The following is a 22334-nucleotide window of genomic DNA, read 5'->3' as shown; positions in this document are numbered from 1 at the left end:
TTTTACAAACGTAAATTACAAAACAATTTTCTACTCATCTACATTTTGTGTATGTGAAAGGGATTTAAATAAATCATGATGTTCCGGTGGTATATATCGTAATAAGTCAATTATGTCCTTGAATTTTGCGGTTGTAATTTGTCTTATATTTTCATACAGTGGTGTCAATACAATATTTTCGAACTTTCTTGGTCTACTCCGACGTGGTAATAAATTCAGGATTTTCGAATTTTCGTTCTCATTCATTGATGTCTTATAGAAAATTTGATACGGTTCATTTTTGACAAAACCCATCCAACATATTTTTAACCAGTTTATTGGTTCTCCGTTAGAATTCTTTACCCTTTTAAAAATTGCGTCTTCTAATAATTTTGTTAATACAAAATCTTCTTGTCTCATTTCACTTTACAAGTTATTACCTTCCCGACACTTTTTGATAATATTGTAATAATCTCGGGAGACAAACGGTAAATTATTTTTTTTTAATGCCATTTCTACCACACGAAAATCTCTATGATTTGGTAAAAACGAATGTCGTGATATTAAAAATCAATGATAAATATCTTAATTTAAGTGTAAATGGAGTTAGGCCACTTTCAAAATAAACGGCTCAGTTATTCAACTAACTCTGAAAAATTATGTGTCCAGAATTAGCGTATTTACTCGGAATATAAGTAACCTTAAATGCTTTATTGATAGATAATTTGAAGTTGTACATGTAATCAAGGATAACCGGAAATAATTGACAAATGCAGCTAGGCCACTTTCAAAATAAACGGCTCATATATATGTTCTTCCTATTTTTCAATAGAAAAAAAAACTCATACGATTTGTGTTTCGATAATATTTATTTCAGATATCGAAGAAGGCACGTTATACCAAAACCAAAGCCACAAATGCCAGTACAGGCGTACGATTGTGTGCAAGAGATATGCGAACCAGAAGAATTGGATGAATTATTAGCAGACCCGGATGACATGCGTATGCAAGCATTGGTGATTAGGGAAAGAATTTTGGGCCCTGCACACCCAGACACCAGTTATTATATTCGTTACAGAGGTGCAGTTTATGCCGATGCAGGAAGGTTCGATCGTTGCATACAATTATGGAATTACGCGTTGGATATGCAACAGGGAATGCTTGAACCATTAAATCCGACGACGCAAAGTTCTTTCTTCAGCTTTGCCGAACTGTTTAGCTTTATGATAGGCGAGGAAGGTAGACAAACTAGCAGAGGACGCAGAGTACCACCCGTTAACAGAACTGAAATACTTAACATTTTCTTAAAGGCTGTAAGTAGGCTCGATTATTATCAAATTTTATGTGAAATACAAGAGTGAGAGAGAGAGAGAGTGATAGTTGTTTTACAATAATTTTAATTGTAATTTAACGAACCGTTTTTTGCACGACGTATTCATGATTTTTGTTTATACTCTTATTCGTAGATTCGTTCTTCTATTAATTTCACCTACGATAATATCAATGTGATGATTTATATCCAAAATTAGATCTGAACTCTTCTGATTTTTCGTTTTAATATAATAATTATTGTCAAGTTTTTTCTTTCTTTCTTTTTGAAGTTATTTCTTAAGTTATTTATCTTATGCGGATCTTAAAAGTTGCACATAAAGAGAATAAATTTGCTAACCGATAAACTCGAAGACAATAAATAACAAAGATAAAACGGTACGCGCTCAATTACTCTTTGTTGCAAACAAAAAGAAATCGTGATAAATAATTATTGGTACTAATGACTAATAGAAAATCTTGGAATACTGTTTAAGGACAAGAACATACAAAAAAATACACCACATTTCATATAATTGATTTATTCTATTACTTTTAACACACTCTTGTTTTCTATTTCTATTTTTATAATCCAATTATTTTAACACGAAACAACGAAACTCTGTTTCAGATAGTAGAAGTTAGACAAGGCAAACAGTTATTAGATAAAGTTCCATTAAGAGAACGTGACGTATCGTCGTTAAATCGAATTTTATTGATCACGTTACATTTAGCATGTCTGATGACACGCGACATGCCCCAAGAAGGTACACACGAGTACGAGGCCATACATAAAGCCATTTACGATTTGGTTCGAATCAATGCAAAGGGCAAAGAGGTAAATTACTTATTAAAAAAACAAAAAAACAAAAAAAGCCAAGCTAAAAATTGGAAATATTTCCCACCCCTGTTTCCTTTTTCCACTCGTATTATAGAAAAACACAAATTTAATTATTTATTAATTATTTATATATTATATATGTTAAAATATTCTAATTCTTTTGAACAATAATCCAATTTGAACAATAATCCGATCGTTTTAGGAGACAACGATCATTCACCCTTGTTTTAATACTTTTCTTCTGTTATTTCTATTTAAGGATCGTGACGCATTGCAACTTGTGCACAGTGATGACGTAGCATTGGTAGGAAGGTATCCAATCTGCAAATTTCACTCGCCGCATTTGACGACAGCTTTGTTGAAAGTTGGGGCTGATGTTAATTCGAGAGATAAAAATGGAAACACTGCGTTGCATTGGGTTGCCATGTCGTCACATTGGCGTCCCGAACTTGCAATTGCGCTTCTCGACGCAGGTGCTCATATCGATACCGTTAATAAGGATAAGAAAACCTTCAAGTGTTTGCTACGCAACAAGCAAAACTTTTATTCCATCAATCCACTAAAATACGTTACCTTGACGTGTTTGGCGGCCAAGGTAATAAGAAGGTGGTGCAAGGAAGAACAACTCGACGAAATTGTTCCCGAACATTTAAGATCATTCGTTAAAATGCATTAGGTTTTATTATAATAATAATAATAATAATAGAAAGCAAAAAATAGGAGAGGAATAAAAGAAAACAACCAAGTGTGTTTAGACAAGGAAGCAGCTTATTCTTCTACTTCTTCTATTACTTCTTTTTCTTCTTCTTCTTCTTCTTCGTATTATTAATTTTATATTGAATCGTGTTTGTTTCTTACTTTCTTTCTTTTCTTTTCTTTTCTTTTTGTTTTCCTCTTTTTTTTGTTCTCTTGCAATATTATAAAATCCGAATTAGAATTTATATATATATAACTTTGTTAGAATCGCAAAAAAAAAAGAACTAGAGATAGATATATATATATATATATATTATTTGATAATAATCGAGTGATTGTAATTGTAACAACTTACGGCGAAATATTTTAAGATTACTTATTGCAAATGGGGATTTTCATATGACATTACCGCGGGTGTGTGTGTGTATCTGTATGTGTGCGCGCGCAAGGTAATTACGATAACGACAGGTAAAAATTAAAATTAGAAAATTTCCAAAATACATTCGTTTGAAATTAACAAATAAAAATTTAATTAACGATTTAATGATAAATTAAATGAAGAGCTTGAAATGAATATTTTTTTTCTTTTATCGTAATAACCAGAGCACACGTACGACAACCCCGCCCCCACCCCGGTATAGCGCGTGCAACAACGTCATTAAAAAAAATACACCCAGGACTCTGTTTACGCGATGAAAGAAAAGAAAAAAAAGAAAAAAAAAGAAATTAATTTGTGATAAAGTAGAATTCCTGTCTCTCGACGAATTATCTTTGATACGAAATATTTGTCGGGGAAAAAAAAGAAATCATATTTATTGAGAAATTTGTTAAAACTTGTAAAAAAAAGAAAGAAAGAAAAAAGAAAAAAAAAAGAAAAAAAAGAACCGTGCGAAAAGAGTCCCAGATATATTTTACTTAAGACGTTTGTATATTTAATTATTAAATTTTATTTTAATCGAGAGAAACAAGGAGGGAAAACGTTCGTACGTAAATAAATCATTAAATAAATTCTTCGAATTTAAATGGCTGCTGATAAATAATTGTAGTAGAAAGGAAAAAACATTTATAAAAGATTCGAAGGATGATGTGTTCGATGAAAAAAAAAAGAAAAGAAAAAAAAGAAAAGAAAAGAAAAAGAAAAAGAAAATGAAAAAAAAAAGAAACCAACAAACATTACGCTTGTCAACGTTAGTGTTGCCATCCATGAATATTTTTGCCAAGAGAAAAAAAAATCTAATCGTCGTGCTTTATATATATATACATACACATAGATATATATACATATACACACATTAAAAAAAAAAAAAGAAAAGAAAAAGAAAAAAATAGATACACGAGCTTAAGAAAAATATTCTATAAACATCTTTTACCATGTTGAAAATTATCCGTATCATCGTTCGATAAATAAATGAAACAACAAAATTGTAAAACACTCGACTGAAGTCGTTTAGGATCATCGTGATCGTAAATTATTGTGATTTGACACTACGATTAAACTTGGCAAAAGGCCTTTTCCCTGTTCATCATCAACCCCCAATTCCCCAATTACACAAGTAAGAACCCCGACGTAAAAAAAAAGAAAAAGAGAGAAGAAAAACGAACAAACACCGCGTTGATAATATTTGAGCAAATATTGTGGTAAATTTAATAATAATAATAATAATAATAATAATAATATAATAATAATATTGAATTGAACTTGTGTACTATCTATTTAGAGAGATGAGAAACAAAAAAAAAGGTCGACGGAAAATAATAAAAAATAAAAAAAAAATAAATAAGAAAACAAAAATGGTTTTGTCCTTCGGTGATGAATGTTTAAACGAAAAGAACATTTCTTTGAAATACAAACGCATTTGTCCATGTTTTAAAAATATTAACGATAAACATCGCAAAGAAAAGAAAAGAAGATAAATAATAAATAGGTAAAAGAAAAAGAGATATTATGATGAGGAGGAAAAATATTACCGTCGTTGGATAGCGCACAAATTTTTCGGATACGTCATTTGTAAAAAAAAAAAGAAAAATATTTCGCAAATTAATGTGAAATAAGAGGAGAGAGAGACCACTATATAAAATATAATGCATTAATTACCGGTGTGTCATATATACATGTATAATTAAACAATTCATATTCCGATACGTCTTTTATCATGAACATTTTCACGAAAAAAAAAGAAAAGAAAAAAAAAGAAGAAGAAGGGGGAAGCGGGGAGAAATAAAAGTAAAATAATAAAACGATAATTATATTATAGAATTAAAGCACGAAGAGAATAAGAAGAAGTCGAGAATTACGTGATAATATATCTCGCGCGCATATACCATAAGTGATATTCGCATAAATATATCTAATTATAATAATTAATTATACACATATTAAACAACATCGAGAGCCTTGAGCTTTTGCGATATTTAATAATTATGATATCTTTATTTCAAATATGATTAAACCTACACTGATATAGATTACAAGTATATAATAAACATATTAACATTTACTTATACATATATATATATTATATATATATATAGATAAGACAACGTGCGAAAGATTATTATGCTACGCTTGTTTTTCTTTTTTTTTCTTAAGAGTTTGTTGTAAGCTTGAAATCACGAGAAAAAAAAAAATCCCATTTACGCGACATATTTATACACGTGTGTTGTGTATATTCTTATTTTTTATTTATTTCTAATTACTTGTGATGGATCATAGTTTCTAATTTTTTTTTTTATACATCATACATACATATATATATACATATACATAATTTGTATGCATTTTCCGCGTTTGATGTTTATTTTTTTTTTAGCTATTAGATATAAGTGATATAAGAAAAGTCACGTAACACATATTATATTATACACATATTTACCTTTTATGCGGAACGTTGTCTCGATCTTCTGTGAAAAAATAGAATTATCGTCTTATTTACATATTTAAACGAGAAGACTCGAACCGTTTTATAATGTGTAAAGACTGTCGAAATACAGGTGTGATAACGAAATATATATATATATATATACATATATATATGATATACAGTGAGAGTCACAGGAATATTCTTACTCATCCCTCTCATTGTAAATTTGAAATAATTGATATATTTTTACTTGTAACGCAATGGTTCAGAAAATTCTTATACAAGGAAATCTATATTTAAACATTATTAAACTTTTAAATTGATATAAATATTATTGCAAACGAACATTTTATTGTTAGTCCTCATTTGTATCTTGTAATACTTTTGAAACGATCGGATTGAATTCCTTTTTTATAATCAATTGTATACAGTTTTATACTTCTCATAGAATAAGATGTTCTTTTGCAATGAAATTGATATCAATTTGAAAGTTTAATAATTCTCAAATATACGTTTCTGTGTATATGTATTTGGAAATATCGTATTACAAGGAAATATTGATTGTTTTATATAATTGACAGTGGAGGGGATAGGTACGAATGCTCCTGTTAATCATTGTATATATTACATATAATCAAAATATTCTTGTTATGTTTATTTATTCAATTTTTATACCTTACACATATGCACACGTACTTAAAAAACCCCCCACACTATCCCTTTTGATTTATGCGATAAAATATCCCTCTTCAAATATTTATTAACTTTAATATGAATTTATTTTTCATTTAAATTGCAAAAAGAGAATAATTTTACTTCTTTTTTTTTTTTAAAGTAAAGTACACGCACGATTATCGATGACTAATAAAATTTATTCGAATTTTGTTTGTAAAAATGTTGATAATAAAAATTTGTATACACTCACTGACAAAACACACACACACAAACACTTCATTTACGTTACTTTTAATATAAAAATTTATTGAAAAAAACTATATAGAAAAAAATACAATTAATTACTTTTGAAATATTGATATAAAGAATATAAAAATTCCAGTATAACTTTGTATAAGGGGGGGGGGATTTGCTTAACAATTGTTTATCTTATTCTTTTTTACAAGCCTGTACGTAGAGGAAAAAATAAAAATGCTTACTTGACATTTGTACGGGTAAAAATAAAAGGAATACTTTTAACGTAGATCAATAAACATGTATATAAAACGTATGTGTATTTACGTGTGCGTGTGAGAGCATATACATATACATATATATATATAAATATATATATATATACCACTTACCATTCGATAAAAAACATGCCACCTGGATGAAGTGTTTCCTAAAAGAATAATAGAGACATATGAAATAATTTGTTCGTTGAAGATCAATAAACTTACCTCGTATCCTCGATCAAAGATAATCAAGTATATCTGAAATTGTCAACTTATGTGAATACATAATAATCAAAAAACGATAACATAAAATATAAATTATTTCTAATTAAACGCGGACATATTCGAATATACTAACTATCCAAATCGTTATCGACAGTCGTGGATCACAATTTTTCCTTATTTGAACTTTAGAAATACTTCGATTTGATAAAGGGATAATAATAGAAAAAAAAAAGAAAGGTAGGGGAGGGAAATATAATACAAAAGAATCTCAAGTTAGAAAAAGAAATTAATTAAACGAAACGGATAAATGCTGCGATAAGAAATACCCCTCCCCATACGAACCCCCAAAAAAAAGAAGAAAAAATGTTTTAAACGTGAGAATATCCCTAAAATACGCTGAACAAACGTTATGAACAAATTTCTTACACGATTTGTGTAATCTGACGAATACGATTTGTTGGAGACACACGATATCGTTGAGAGAAATAATTTTCGTTTTTTAAAAAAAAAAAAAAAGAAAAAAATGAAAATCATTTATTCGAATGTTCCGATATAAAGGAAATAAATGATTCTTAGGCAGACAGAATGAATAACACACACTGAGAGAAACACGACGTACACATAATTAAGTTGTGAACAAATCCTTGCCTTGAAATAGTTCGTACCACTCTCCCCCTCCACCCCTCGATCTGGATTTTTTTTTTCTTTCCTCGAGCATCGAAAAAAAATACGAAATTCTTGGGACAGGGGGGAAAAAAATACAAAGCTTCGCCGGCAACAACAACCATGACGCACAACAAACTTACCCATCGAATATCGTTTCTCTCTCTCTCTTACTTTTTTTTTTTATATATATATATAAATATATTTACGTGAAATAGAAATATTCTAACTAAAGATCTAAGAAAATTATTTGTACTATCTTATACATCGATAATTGTAACGTACTTGTTAGACACACAGACAATCAATCGGATTACGAGAATTTGTCCCCCAAGGAATTATCCGAGAATTATCGTCACGACGATACTAATTCTGCACTTTAAAAAAGATCAAACACCACCCATGTTAGAGGAGGAAACCGTGATAACGATTCGAAACTTTAGATCATAGATATTCTTCGACAAAGTGGGTTGGAAAGGTTGTTGTTGTTGTTGTTGAAGGGGGGAAAAAAGGTTGCAACATAATTCAACAAATTGTTACTATCTACCTACGACAATAACAAAATGTTCAAAGAAGAATAAAAAAAAATAAAACCAACAATCCGATTTGACGATTGTTCGTTGTGGGGAAAATGAAAATGAAAAATTAAAACAAGAAAATGAAACGTTAAATAAATAACAATGAAATGGGTGAAAAGAGGAAGAGGAGGAGGAGGAGGAGGAGGAGGCTGGGGGTTGGAGGGAAGTCGGTGGGGTGAGAATTTGCGAAAGGAAAAAAAGATGGGAAAGAAGAATACTAAACGTATGTGGATCCTAAGTAAAAAGTTTCCTGGAGCGAAACTAAAAGCTTAAAAAATGGTAAAAGAGAGACACGCAACAATACAAAAAATAAAACACAACGACTACAGCAATTATTTTGTTATTATTATTTTCTTTTTTTGGTTTTTTTTTCTTTTTTTTTTTGTTTAACCTTTAGTGTCATTTCTTTTTCTTTTTTTGTTTTTTTTTGTTTCTTACTATTACTTTCTGTATATATATATATACATATATACAGAAATTATAAATATATATATATATATATATATATTTTTGTCATTTTTTGTTCTTTTTCATATTTACTTTTTTTTTTATCAATTTCTTTTTGCATAATCAAAATGGATGTGGACTTTATTCAATCTCTATTAAATAATGAAGTTGCGGTTATACAAGAGTGTTACATAATACGCAGAGAATGTTCCTCAAAATCTACATGGCGAAAAGAAATATGTTTACCAAAGAATAAATCCGCGCGATTAACTATTATCATTATTATTATTATTAATATTATCGTAAAATAGTGTTCTAATATATTTGTATAATAGTATATATATATATACTATTATACAATGTATATATATATACTATTATATATATACTATTTTTTCTTCTTCTTCACCGTGATATAAAAAGCAAAAACATACAGCCCGTCCGAAATCTCTTATTTCAATTTTTTCTTTTTTTCCTTTCATCATTTCAAATGATAAATGAACATGTGCCATATTTTTTGGTAAACATATGAGATTGTGCACAATAAGTAAGACAATTGTAAAAAAAAATTTTAATCTTCAGAGAGGCATAAAGTCATCCAATGTTCGTTCGCCGAAGTCTAAGAGTGAGTGAATCAAAAAAGGACCTTCCTAATGCGAAATAACAACACGTTTATGTTCATTGAATCATCCAACAACTAAAAGTTTAATTACAACAATATAGCACTGCGACGTCTTCTGAATACCGGATGATAACAATAATAATAATAATAATAATAATAATAATAATAATAATAATAATAGTAATAATAAAAGTAATAATAATGATGATGATAATAATAATAATTATAATAATAATATTAATAAAATATTAATAAATGAGAGAAAAAAAAAGGAAAAAAAAAGAAAAATTATATATTATTATACATACACAAGAAAAATTGCAAAGATATGAAAAAACCGGAGCGGAGAAATTGTTCCCTGTTGAACCACGATACATCATCTAGTTACATATTAATAAGGCATAAGAACAGATATGAGAGAAACTGACATTAGAATAAAACGATAGACATATTAACTATATCTATATACGAGTTGAGTTGTTGGACAACGAATCATATCTAATAATATCAACAGATTAATTATCATCTGATATATATATATATATATGCATATATATATGTATATATAGATAGATTTGTCAAAAATTTAACTGTTGAAATATATATATTCTTGAGAGTCGTGCAGCAGATTTAAAACAAAATATTATGTATACTCTACAAGAAATATTACCATGCCCCGTTTTGTTGACCTGTATGCGAACGACCAGAGCGTCACTTTAGACCGGAATGTCAGAAAATCGATTGATCATCATCATCATCTCTTTCTCTCTCTCTCTCTCACTCTCTCTCTCTCTCTTTCTTTCTCTTTCTCTTATTCTCATCATCATCGTGTGACAACTATGAAATAAACTTACAATCTACTTTTTACCAATTACTGTAAATAGTATATATCCTAGATACTGAAAAAACCTACGGATTATGTATGAAAACATTACGAACCTAAACCTAACAAACTAAACTACGTGTCGATCACTCGAAGAAAGCCGATAGATAGAAGTGAACAGTTTAAATAGAGTTCGACTGTAAAAAGGAACGATGAACTGACGCTGGTAGAATTTAGAACAAGATTTGTCACGTCAAAAAGAAGGCTGACCATTAGCCGGTTCAATAGGAGCATTTCAACGTTGAACAGGTATACGACACAACAGTTGTTCTCTCTCTCTCTATCTCTCTCTTTCTCTCTCTTTTCCAACGACCAAAACTTCTCTCATCATCATTCACTGTCCTAAGTTCTCTGCCAGATAACTACGATGAATTTCAAGTATTGTCATCAGGAACGGAACAATGCTGTTGACGAGATAGCAAACTCCAGTCTCCTCTAGCTGCATCAATAAGTTATGGTCAAGCATCAAATTCTGCGAATATTAAATTCGTACTAGGGTTACCTTTAATCCATTCCAAGTTCATTCTATCGTTAGTATAAGCGTACGTCGATCGTCCTCCCGTCAATTCTTGAACGATTCATCATTGCTATTATATATTATTGAAATCAAGGCAAATATACCAGTATTTTTCATAGAGATCAAAAATTGTTAATAACATTTAAATATGATATGTTTCTTTTAAGATTATTTTTTAGAAAGGATACACACTGCTCGCTCCGCATCCCATTCCGATACAAATCGCACCATTCCCATATCCGTACCTCTCATTTCAGCAAACTTCACCTCGCCAACATCTTGGAATTTATCTCGCAACATTTGCCATGTAGTGTTAGCTGGTAACTGTAATCAATTTTATTCATTTATCTATCATCTTATTAATATTTTTCATCAATTATCTGTTCTCAAATGAAAAATAAGTTCAAACACAACACGTATATACTTACGTTTCCTATGAGAATTGTATCCGACATTGGTCGAGATCCATTAGCATTTTGTCGATTACCTCCACCACCTTGTCCTTGATTACCCGAGAAGGCACCGCCTCCTCCAGAAATACGATCGCCATCCCCTCTGTTGAAGCCTCCATCAAAATCTCTGCCACCACCGAATGATGAACTTCCGAAAGCATTATTACCACCGAATCCTAAGTCGTTGTCCATTTTAGACAAGCCTCTTGGTGCAAAAGAATTATTGCCTTGTCCACCAGCTAAAGAAGCTTGCAAACCTGATAAACCCCCAACTCCTCCACCAAAGCTGTTCAAATTAGAAGCCAGATCATTTGTTAAAGATGAGTTTAACAAAGAACTTGTAGTTAGATTTGCTCCTAATCCACCGGCAAGACTTGCTTGAATTGCTGCAGCGTTTGAATTTGACAACGCAGATGCTACAAAAAAATTAGACAAGTGAACACACAATTATAAACATACAAATGTAAATTATAAATATAATTAATGTTTACGTATTCATAATATACCTAATTGCGCAGGCACGACATTATTTAATCCAGCGCCGAAAGCACCAGCAGCCAAAACAGGAGCAGAGATTGGATTTACAACAGGTGGATTGTTGGCTTGTACGCTAGGAATGTTTCGAGCTACATCCATTAATCTGTTTCCTCCAGCTCCCAATCCCATTCCAATGCCCTTTAAACCTATAATTTAAACAAAAATATAATTATATTAAAATATATAGATATAGCACAACATGGAAGCTTTATTGTATCTGTAAAAAAATATACCTTCTGGCAATTTTGGTGGCATATCTGGTTCGTTAGCTCTATCGAGTCTTACTGTCATTCGTCTATCATAAAGTTGTTGATTGTGCAACATTGAAATAGCCTGTACAGATTCTACAGGGTGGTCATATTCTACAACTCCAAAACCTCGAGATTTTCCGTCCTTATCTTTGCCCAACTCAACGTGTAAGACTTTTCCAGCTAATTTAAATACTTCCAATAATTTCTTTTCATCCACTTTATAGTCCAACTGTGGAGCAGAATAAAAATATAAAGAATAACATAATTAATGATTATTACAGATATTTACTGACAGTTAAATAAACTTACATTTGCTACAAAGACTCTTGTAACCAACGGTCCATTGATGCCTAAGGATTCCAAGAATTGCGTACTTAGTCCATAAGTGTTACCAAATTTGCTATCGCCTCCACCTCCTCCGCCACCACCACCACCACCGCCGCCACCAACACCACCACCCCCAACACCACCACCTCCACTAGGTGCAGGCATGTTTTGTCTACCAACTCCTTGTTGCCGAGGAGGATCCCTAAACCTATCATCTCTCGGTCTATCATTATTACGTGCTGTTGCTAAACGACCATATTTATCACGCTCAACATCAAAGTCCTTAAAAAGTTACAATTATTAATTATTCAATTAGTTGAATCGTACACTTGGTAACGTTATATCAACTTTAAAAGATGTTACATAACAACCTCTTGAATTACCTCTTTTACAACTAATTTTCTTCCTTTGGTGTCAAAACGATGCATCTTCTCAACTGCAACTTTAACAGATTCTGCATCTTCAAATTCTACGATACCACAACCACGAGGCTTATCATTTTCATCTGTAAAAAGTTCAACGTGTGCCACCTTGCCAACGTGTGTTCTAAACAAATCCTTCAAGTCCTGCCATCGAAAATCATATGGTATATTGGACACATAAATCCTAGTGTCCGATGCTTTTCTACCAACACGATCATTTCTTTCTCTACTCCTATCACGACTAGTAGAATTGATACGGTTTTGTCTATCTAATCTTCTCATCCGATCTCTTTCTCTACTTCGATCTCTTTCGTCATTATTTGGAATTTGTATCCTATGGTTTTACAAATAATATTAGGAAAAGAAAAAAAAGAATTTATATAATACAATAACATTTAATTGCACAGCATGAATATTCTAATATAAAAAATACAAAAAAAATAAAGATAAACTTAATTGCAATTGATATTTTTAAATAAATCTATATGAATAATTATACACACACACACACACATACACACACACATATTAATCAGAGGTAAAAGCATATACATTGATAAGTATAATTTGATTATTAAAAGAAATGAAAAGCTAAAATTAGCAATGCTATGGAATATACACATGCCGACAATAAAATTATTCATGGTAATCGTAGAGGAAATTATAAATTATTATACTTACTCTTCTGCATTCATGATTTTCGAAATTTGTTAGAGATAATAAGCGACACGGGAAATCCTAGATAATCTCTCTTAAATTCCGAGGCTTATAAAACGAGTCTTCGACTGAAAATAGAAGCAAACATACGCGAGCACCACAGAAGCGTCTTATAAAATGGCTGTCAACGGAAGTAATAAAATTCCGGAAACAACGAATTCAAAAGTCATTTTCTAAACGCGTATTATTTCGATAAATAATACGATTAGAGATTAAACATGGGGAGATACTTTTATCGCATTAATAAATATTATTAAGTATATGATTAGATAAAAGTATTTTTCAAGTGATTTCCATTAATGTTATCAATATTTTGTTTTTATTTGAAAAGATTTGAAATGCATTTTTTAACTTCCTATAAAATTATCAATCGTGAATAAAATAGCTAAGTTTCTCTCGTTTCATCGACCAATTACCGATCGAATTTAAAGATATGAATTAAGGCGGGAAATATTAAATTTATTTTAAATTAATTCAAATTTATTTATCTTTCAAATAATAACCATTTCCAAAAAGGTCCAAAACAGTATTAATTATTTATCAAAATAAAATTTATCAATTTTAATATTTCCTTATTGCTAAAGTTCAATTTTAATTGTTTAATTAAATAATAATGATCTATAAAACGTAACTATAATTGGAACGTGTAAGGAGGTGGCGCCACTGGTTGATTTCAAACAAATGTCGTCCGCTATCTTCCGTTTCCGGTTAGCAGAAGACAGATGATATTTAATCGTCCAATAAGAAACAATCTTTCGTTCGTTCATTTTCCTTTTTTTCTGACCGTTCTGACGTGCGCAACGTACATTTCGATATAAAGTATAGTGGAGGTTGAATTTTTTTTTCTACAAAAGTTAACGTACTAGAGATAATGGCAGCCCAGTGGATACGAAAATCAGTAAGTTAGACACGTGCTTTAAAATTAACGTTTTATTACCTATTACATTAATTATTTAATCTTATCGTATTTTCAAATAGAAAGGTTAGAATATCTCACGCATTGGCTAGAAATCTTCGTCTACTCTCTTTAACAAAGATTCTTCCAATCCTCTCCTGTATATTGAAAGAATTAATCGTTAAATTATGTATGAAATGCATGAGCAAATATTATAAACAAGATGTTATCATTCCCTTTCATTAAATTCATAAAACATCGGATTAAAACGGACTAAATGTCATCGCAGAGAATTGAATAGTTTTCTGGATTTTCCGAGGACAGATCTCTACGAAAATTGGCAACGTACGCCTCTACAGCAGCAGTGCACGTAAATGTACTCTAATACCAGGAGATGGAATTGGTCCTGAAATTTCCGCTGCCGTGCAGAAGATATTCGATGCTGCTAAGGTAAAACATTGACATTTTTTTTTTGCTTTTCGGTTTTCGTCTTTTTTTTCCTTATGCACTTTTCGGTTAATCGATTTTTTTACGAATCTTCCAATTTCTTTTTCCTTTTTTTACTTTTCTCTTGGAATATGAGATAACACAAGGACCTTCCATGAAATGTAGATTTTTCTTTTCTTTTTTTTTTTCTTGTTCTAATTTAAGGATATATAATATTGCATTAGATTTTTTGCAAGGTGACCTAATTTGTCCTTAGCACTAACACCTTACAATGTTTATTTTAATCTTACTCTTATACAGGTTGATCCAATTATAGGCTTATTCAATGTGCTCTTACTGTAGTTCAGGTATGTTTTTGACTTTTTCTTTTAACAATTTTATTCTTTGTCAATGTTTAATTCTAATGTAAAAAGTTCAGAGTGTTATGTCATATCAGAAGGATCCATATTGAATCTCTATATATATGCACCATATATATATGTATATATATACACGTATATGTGTATTTAGTACTCAATTTTTTAAAGTGCTTTAATTATATGTTTCTGAAACAAATTTAGGTTTTTTTTTTAATCGAAAAAAATATAGAAGCTATTTTTTAATTATAATTAATTTGTATAATAATGGATTTGACTATGACAACAGGTACCAATAGAATGGGAGTCGGTAGACGTAACACCGGTAAAAGGCCCAGATGGAAGATTCGGTATTCCCCAAGCGGCTATCGATTCAGTTAACAGAAATAAAATTGGTTTAAAGGGACCTTTAATGACTCCAATTGGCAAAGGTCACAGATCTTTAAATCTTGCGTTAAGAAAGTAAGTTTCTTTATCGCTGTGTAATTAAACAACGTAGTTTAATTTTGTTCGTTATTGTTTGATGATATTGTCTCATTCTTAGCAATGCTGCTTTTAATAATTCTTATGTTATGTAATCGTTAAGCACTTAAAGACAAATATAGATACCGACTTATTTGATGTAGTTTATTTGATATTTGTACAGTGATGTGTCATCTACACTCGTTTACTCGTTGATCCTGAATAATACATTTTAGGTAATAAATAAGCAAGTAAACTAATTTGTTTCTATTTTGTAGAGAATTCAATTTGTACGCCAATGTACGACCGTGTCTTTCTTTGGAAGGATATAAAACGTTGTACGATAATGTAAACGTAGTCACGATCAGAGAAAATACGGAAGGTGAATATTCAGGTATAGAACACGAGATCGTAGAAGGCGTTGTACAAAGTATTAAATTAATTACGGAAGAAGCGTCAAGTAGGGTAGCTGAATTTGCTTTCCAATATGCTAAAGATAATAATAGGAAGAAGGTAAGATTATCTTTGATGACAATTAATACCGTGCACTATGATTTAACTACGCAGAGCTGCATGCCAAAGCTAACGCTAATGTTCTTATATTTCAAGGAGTTACAATCAATAGATTTTTTAAAGATTTTATTGTGCTTATAGGTAACTGCGGTACATAAAGCCAATATTATGCGTATGTCGGATGGTTTATTCCTTAGATGTTGTCGGGAAGCTGCGCAAAAATTTCCAGAGATTAAATTCGAAGAAAAGTATTTGGATACGGTGTGCTTGAACATGGTGCAAGATCCGAGCCAATACGATGTACTTGTCATGCCCAACCTTTACGGTGATATCTTATCAGATATGTGTGCCGGACTCGTAGGTGGTCTTGGACTTACTCCTAGTGGAAATATCGGTCTTAATGGTGCTCTCTTCGAATCTGTATGTTTTAAATGTTTTTACTCGCTTCTTTATAAATATTACATTTTATTTAAACTAGATTAAAAGAATTATTCGTGAATACAGGTTCACGGAACGGCGCCTGATATTGCTGGTCAAGATAAAGCTAATCCAACGGCGTTGTTATTGTCGTCGGTGATGATGTTAAAGTACATGGGATTAAACGATCATGCACGAATCATAGAACAATCGGCGTACGAAACCATCAAAGAAGCGAAATATTTGACCGGTGATCTTGGAGGAAGTGCTAAATGTAGTGAATATACTAATGAAATTTGCAAGAAAGTATCTGCACAGGCTAAATAAATTAGTTCATAGAGAAAATAACGAAATACGAACTGCCAAATACTCGTAGACAAAAATTTGTGATCTTTTAAATGCGGTAACGTTATTTTGAATCGACAAATTTCATCTAATCACAAATGGATGCGTAGAATTCTATTTGTATTACTTGTGCTCAATATAAATCTTATCAAAATACAATTTTAAATCGTATAAATATTTGACAGAAACGTAAAAATTGATTTTTATTAATTTAATAATTATAAAAAAACAAAACAAAAAAAAAACAAATATTTAATAATGTATACCGAAGATTTGCCCTAAGTTCGCTATGGCATTTATCTCATACATATATACATAGATAATTAAAAATATGTATCTCGTTACATGCGACACGTTCAAGTAAACGCGTAACATGATCGCGTAGATTTTTTATTCCCACCAATTGTTACGTATTGTTTACTGGCAGACAAAGGATCCTAGTAGACTTTGTAAAGATTAGTTTGTACAAATTAATTAATGTGTAGATGCACTCTGTATTATACTTTTAAAGAAAAACTGTTATGCGAAAAGCGTGTACTAAATAGAAAAAAAAAAAATATATACAAGATCAAGTTTCAGAAATCGATATTGTGCAGTATTACGGACAAATAAAAAATTTAAAAAAATATTAGAAAACAGAAAAAGAAATATCTTTCGAACGGACAAATTTGTTCCTCCCTTTAATTAATATTATTTTGTTCATTGTCTGTTTATCTATATCGCATGCCGCCATATGTTCGTAGTTTGCTTTTCATTTCATAGATAAATCTCGCTTATCTAAATAAAAATCAAAGATATTACGCTACAATTAATTAAAAGAGAAAAGAAGAAAAAAAACAAAGAAAGAAAGAAAGGGTGAAGTTGGATTTACACGATGTTGGGCGAGTGTAAAAATAAAAAATGAAAGCAAAAAGAAAAAAGCTGCTTGGGGATATAAACATTCGGTAAATTTCACCCCCTACTCGGTGTTACGTTATATACCACTCGTCCCAACCACTTCATAACTTCCCTCTTGTTTTACACCGTTCTTTTCTATAGTAGTGCGAGTATTACAGTATACACAGTAAAGCTACCTCTCAAGAAAACTCTCAAATATGAGAAAAGTTGTTAGCTATATTTCACGAGGCCGACGACTAGGGGCCGTCCCGTTACGAAACGAGGAAAAGAAAAAGAAGGAGGGGCAGGAGGAGGAGGAGGAGGTGGAGGAAGAGATAGAAAAGAAGGAAGGAAGGAAAGAAGAAGGAGACGAAGGATTCAGTGTCATCTTCGTTGCTCGTTAATCCTGTCCGTGATTTATCGAGATTCCACGAGTGAATAATGACGGACTTTGTAAATTCTTCGATATTAGAATTTCCCTTTGATCTATGAGGAATCTCTGTCTCTCTTCTTCTTCTCCTTCTTCTTCTTAACTGACGGGGGAGGTTTCTGGTTACGTTTTAACGTTAATCAATTTTAATAAAGAATAAGATAGATTTGGTTGTCTCTCTACTTTTCTATTTTTATAAAAACATATATATCTTAGAGAAATCATATATATATAATATAAGAACTGATACACCCAGTATTATCTCGAGCGTTATGAATAGCTGCTTGAACGATTGGGGGGTGGGGATTGGAGAAGGGGGAAGATAGGGGTGAATGATTAGATAGGAAAAAGATGAAGTTGCTGATTCTAGGTATCTTTCGGTGGTGAAAACACAGAGTGTTGTTTTGACACAAAGGTGGAACACACTCGAGAGAAGTGCGGAAAGCGACATATGCATATTCAACGTTGAAGAGAGGTGCCCGTTCGTAGTCGTCCTCTAGTCATAGGAATAATAAAAATTCGAGGGTTGAAATTATTTAGATTTATGCCCGTTCTCTTGTCGCCATCGTCGTCATCGTCGTCGTCGTCGTCGTCGTCGTTGGTGCGACGAGGAGCAAACGATTCGATTCTAGGGTACAAATTTCATGCATTATTCAAGACTTGCCGCAATGCACCCCAGGAGTCAATGGAAAACGATCCTTTGGTTAAAAAAAAAAAGAAAAAAAAGAACGCGTTAAAAACAAATACAAAAAAAAATATATTTAAAGAGAGCGAGAGAGAGAGAGAGAGAATACGAAGTCATTTTTTTTGTTTAATTCTCTTTTCGCGTCTCATGTGCAAGTCGCGACACCATCTACCAAACCACCCTCACCCTCACCTTCACCCACACTCCCCTTTAACCACCCTTTACCCTTTGACAATCCAAAATCGTTTAGCACTTCTAAAGGAAAGACTGCTTTCAAATGTAATCGATGATCAATTCCAACCCGATCTTCACTCGATTATTATTTTTCTCCCTTTAGCCGATAATTTCCGATAGTATTCGTACACACACACGCACACACATATACAGAGATATATATACATGTAAACGTACATTTATTCCTATTCTTTCTCTTTTACTTTTGATCTACAATCTACCTCTACCCTCCGTTATTAAAATCCACTAGGCTGTGTCACGTAAAAGGAAATATCGTGAATTGTAATATTCGTTCGTGCGTTAGACTCTTCTCGTGAAGATTTATGCACCTAGAACAATACCTTCCTTCTCGTTTCATCTTTTTTTACTTTACCCTTTCCCCGTCCCTTCCCTTCCCTTCCCTTCCCTTTACTTTACTTTACTTTACTTTACTTTGTTTTACTTTTATTTTTAATTTTGTTGTATTTTTTTTCTTTTTTTCTATTTTTTTTTGAAATCGTCCATATTTTACTAGACCCGTCGCGTCGACGGGAAATATTATTGGTTTTGCCGTCGTCTATTTATGGGGGTAGGGAGTAGAGGAGCAGGGGGGAGGAGGGGGAGGGGAACATTAGTTATAATCGTCTTAACTTGGAATTAATTATCATCTCGCGTTAATAATTACATTCGTAATCAAGCCACATTAACAAAATGTGTGTGTGTGTCGGTTAATATAAAGGATTTTTCATTACTTTTATCTTTATCTGTCATTCATTTTAATGATCTTTATTTTATTAAATTAGGTTTTCGTATTATACCTAAGAACGAGTCTAATTCGATAAACTATTTTTTTTTGTTTCTTTTTTGTTTTTTTTTGTACGTAGAAACAATTATAACGTACAATCAAATTCGTTTTATTTAAACAACAATAATGATATATCAGTGTGATCGAATTTTTCTTACAATTTGTATAATAATAATAATAATAATAATGATAATAGAATGATTTAAATGGAGTAACTTACAACGTTTTGAAATCCAGGTAAAAAACAAACGTTTGTTAATGATTTCGTTTACTTCAGAATTTTCAATAATCTTATTTATTCTTATGTAATTTTTTTTGTTTTTCTTATAACAATTTTGTTGTCTTTTAATTCGTGAAAAAAAAAGAAAAATACAAATCCATGTACAGGATTTATAGGAATGCATAATCGAAATTTGTTTTTTTTTCACTAATAATATTGTAAGGATGAAAATTCGATAAAACAAGAGTAAAAGAAAAAAGAAAATAAAATAAAAGAAGTTTAGATAAATAAAGTAGACGATACGTAATAAAAAAGACACCGTTTACAATCTTGTAATTAAAGATACATTAAGATATATGAGATTATTAGTGTTGACGATCAATAAAATATGATATCCCACACGATATGCACTTTGTTCTTTGCATTTATGTGTGTCATCGCGAGAATTCTTTTAGTTCTAACGAGATTGTACTACGTTGAAGAGGAGAAAAGTAAATGAATCTATTAATGACAATCCTTTTGTGTAATAAACATAAGAAAATAAATAATGAAGCTGCATTTCAACGAGTTCTCATCAAGAATATGATATATATATATATATATATGTATTATATTATTTATAATATGAACTTTGTTCATTGTTTTAATATCTATGCACCGATTAAATGAATTCTCGTATAAGTACGATGATGAATCAAAGAAGTATTCGTACACGCTATTTTAATATAAATGTGTGTTGAATTATTTATAATATATTAAAATATATAATATTTCTGTTTTTTCTTGTTTTAAAAAGAATTTCGAAACTATAAATCAAATATTAATTGTGTCTAATCGACAACGATGATCATACAAATACTTCTATGATTCACACAATAATTCTTTATATTATACTCGGTGTCAATGGATATATGATATTTATTAAGAATGATTGAAACTTACATTATATTACGATGTGTGAAAATAAGAAAAAAACAGAGTATTAGATTATTAATAAAAAGATTATTTCTATCATCGAAGAATAATTATTAAGTTGTATGAAAATGAAATAGAATATTAGATGATTAATAGAGAACACAAAATGTTATTTAAAAGAATAATAAAGTAAAAAACTTGTATACGAAAGATGAAATAGAATAGAGAACATTGAGTTGATTAATAGAAAGAAGAGAAAAAAAAATGTAATATCTAAATCAAAGAAGTATTCGTACACGCTATTTTAATGTAAATGTGTGTTCAATTATTTATAATATATTAAATATATAATATTTCTGTTTTTTTTTTAAAAAGAATTTCGAAACTATAAATCAAATATTAATTGTGTCTAATTGTTAACGATGATCATACAAATACTTCTATGATTGACACAATAATTCTTTATATTATACTCGGTGTCAATGAATATATGAATATTTATTAAGAATGATTGAAACTTACATTATATTACGATGTGTGAAAATAAGAAAAAAACAGAGTATTAGATTATTAATAAAAAGATTATTTCTATCAATCGAAGAATAATTATTAAGTTGTATGAAAATGAAATAGAATATTAGATGATTAACAGAGAACACAAAATGTTATTTAAATGAATAATAAAAGTAAAAACTTGTATGCGAAAAATGAATAGAATAGAGAATATTAAGTTGATTAATAGAAAGAAAGAGAAAAAAAATATATATCTAAATCAAAGAAGTATTCGTACACGCTATTTTAATGTAAATGTGTGTTGAATTATTTATAATATATTAAAATATAATATTTCTGTTTTTTTTTCTGTTTTTGTTTTTTTAAAAGAATTTCGAAACTATAATCAAATATTAATTGTGACTAATTGGTAACGATGATCATACAAATACTTCTATGATTGTCACAATAATTCTTTATATTATACTCGGTGTCAATGAATATATGAATATTTATTAAGAATGATCGAAACTTACATTATATTACGATGTGTGAAATAAAAAAAAAACGGAGTATTAGATTATTAATAAAAAAGATTATTTCTATCATCGAAGAATAATTATTAAGTTGTATGAAAATGAAATAGAATATTAGATGATTAATAGAGACACAAATGTTATTTAAATGAATAATAAAAGTAAAAAACTTGTATGCGATAAATGAAATAGAATAGAGAATATTATGTTGATTAATAGAAAGAAAGAG

At 30.3% G+C, this 22334-nt stretch overlaps 3 protein-coding genes across 7 annotated transcripts in view; 2 read left to right on the top strand and 1 right to left on the bottom strand.

The window, feature by feature from the left end:
- The window catches only part of LOC122519026 (protein fem-1 homolog CG6966), a gene marked incomplete in the record, with an annotated part of 48793 nt that extends 45902 nt beyond the window's left edge, over positions 1-2891 (top strand). The window contains 3 exon segments of the mRNA XM_043638192.1: positions 857-1292; positions 1919-2125; positions 2388-2891. Of these exon segments, the coding sequence (XP_043494127.1) occupies positions 857-1292; positions 1919-2125; positions 2388-2804 (1060 nt within the window).
- Positions 2892-5225: 2334 nt separating this feature from the next.
- Positions 5226-13664, bottom strand: LOC122518994 (heterogeneous nuclear ribonucleoprotein M). 5 transcript variants are annotated; one of them, XR_006304223.1, is made up of 11 exons: positions 13463-13664; positions 12731-13115; positions 12342-12641; positions 12015-12261; positions 11751-11927; positions 11221-11660; positions 10981-11116; positions 10778-10862; positions 7083-7115; positions 6987-7024; positions 5226-5725 (listed from the first exon to the last, which is right to left on the bottom strand). XR_006304223.1 is itself a non-coding variant. In XM_043638154.1 (9 exons), the coding sequence occupies exons 1-8, from the start codon at positions 13474-13476 to the stop codon at positions 10807-10809; spliced, it is 1755 nt and encodes a 584-aa protein (XP_043494089.1). In that variant the 5' UTR covers positions 13477-13664; the 3' UTR covers positions 10192-10714; positions 10778-10806. The 5 variants fall into 5 exon arrangements, 3 of the variants coding, with proteins under 3 accessions (XP_043494089.1, XP_043494087.1, XP_043494090.1); XR_006304222.1 differs by having other exon boundaries at positions 6987-7115; XM_043638154.1 differs by lacking the exons at positions 5226-5725; positions 6987-7024; positions 7083-7115 and adding an exon at positions 10192-10714.
- Positions 13665-14230: 566 nt separating this feature from the next.
- On the top strand, positions 14231-17092 carry LOC122519027 (probable isocitrate dehydrogenase [NAD] subunit alpha, mitochondrial). The gene is made up of 6 exons (XM_043638193.1): positions 14231-14396; positions 14718-14843; positions 15486-15658; positions 15937-16171; positions 16313-16591; positions 16676-17092. Exons 1-6 carry the CDS (start codon positions 14370-14372, stop codon positions 16913-16915), a joined length of 1080 nt encoding a protein of 359 aa, XP_043494128.1. The 5' UTR covers positions 14231-14369; the 3' UTR covers positions 16916-17092.
- Positions 17093-22334: the final 5242 nt, after the last annotated feature.

Source organism: Polistes fuscatus, unplaced genomic scaffold, assembly GCF_010416935.1.
Source record: "Polistes fuscatus isolate 324 unplaced genomic scaffold, CU_Pfus_HIC Scaffold28, whole genome shotgun sequence".
NCBI lineage: Eukaryota > Metazoa > Arthropoda > Insecta > Hymenoptera > Vespidae > Polistes > Polistes fuscatus.
Note: the sequence above shows the minus strand (reverse complement) of the source record. Positions and strands in the feature narration are given on the sequence as shown.

Bases quoted from the DNA above. Each gene is read 5' to 3' on its own strand.
- LOC122518994 (XM_043638152.1), bottom strand. The intron at 12,642-12,730 runs GTTGTTATGTAA...TAACTTTTTAAG, and splicing joins TAAAAGAGGTAATTCAAGAG to GACTTTGATGTTGAGCGTGA. The intron at 11,661-11,750 runs GTATATTATGAA...ATTTTTTTGTAG, and splicing joins TGTCGTGCCTGCGCAATTAG to CATCTGCGTTGTCAAATTCA.
- LOC122519027 (XM_043638193.1), top strand. From the start codon at position 14,370: ATGGCAGCCCAGTGGATACGAAAATCA. The intron at 14,397-14,717 runs GTAAGTTAGACA...TTCCGAGGACAG, and splicing joins CCCAGTGGATACGAAAATCA to ATCTCTACGAAAATTGGCAA. The intron at 15,659-15,936 runs GTAAGTTTCTTT...TCTATTTTGTAG, and splicing joins TTAAATCTTGCGTTAAGAAA to AGAATTCAATTTGTACGCCA.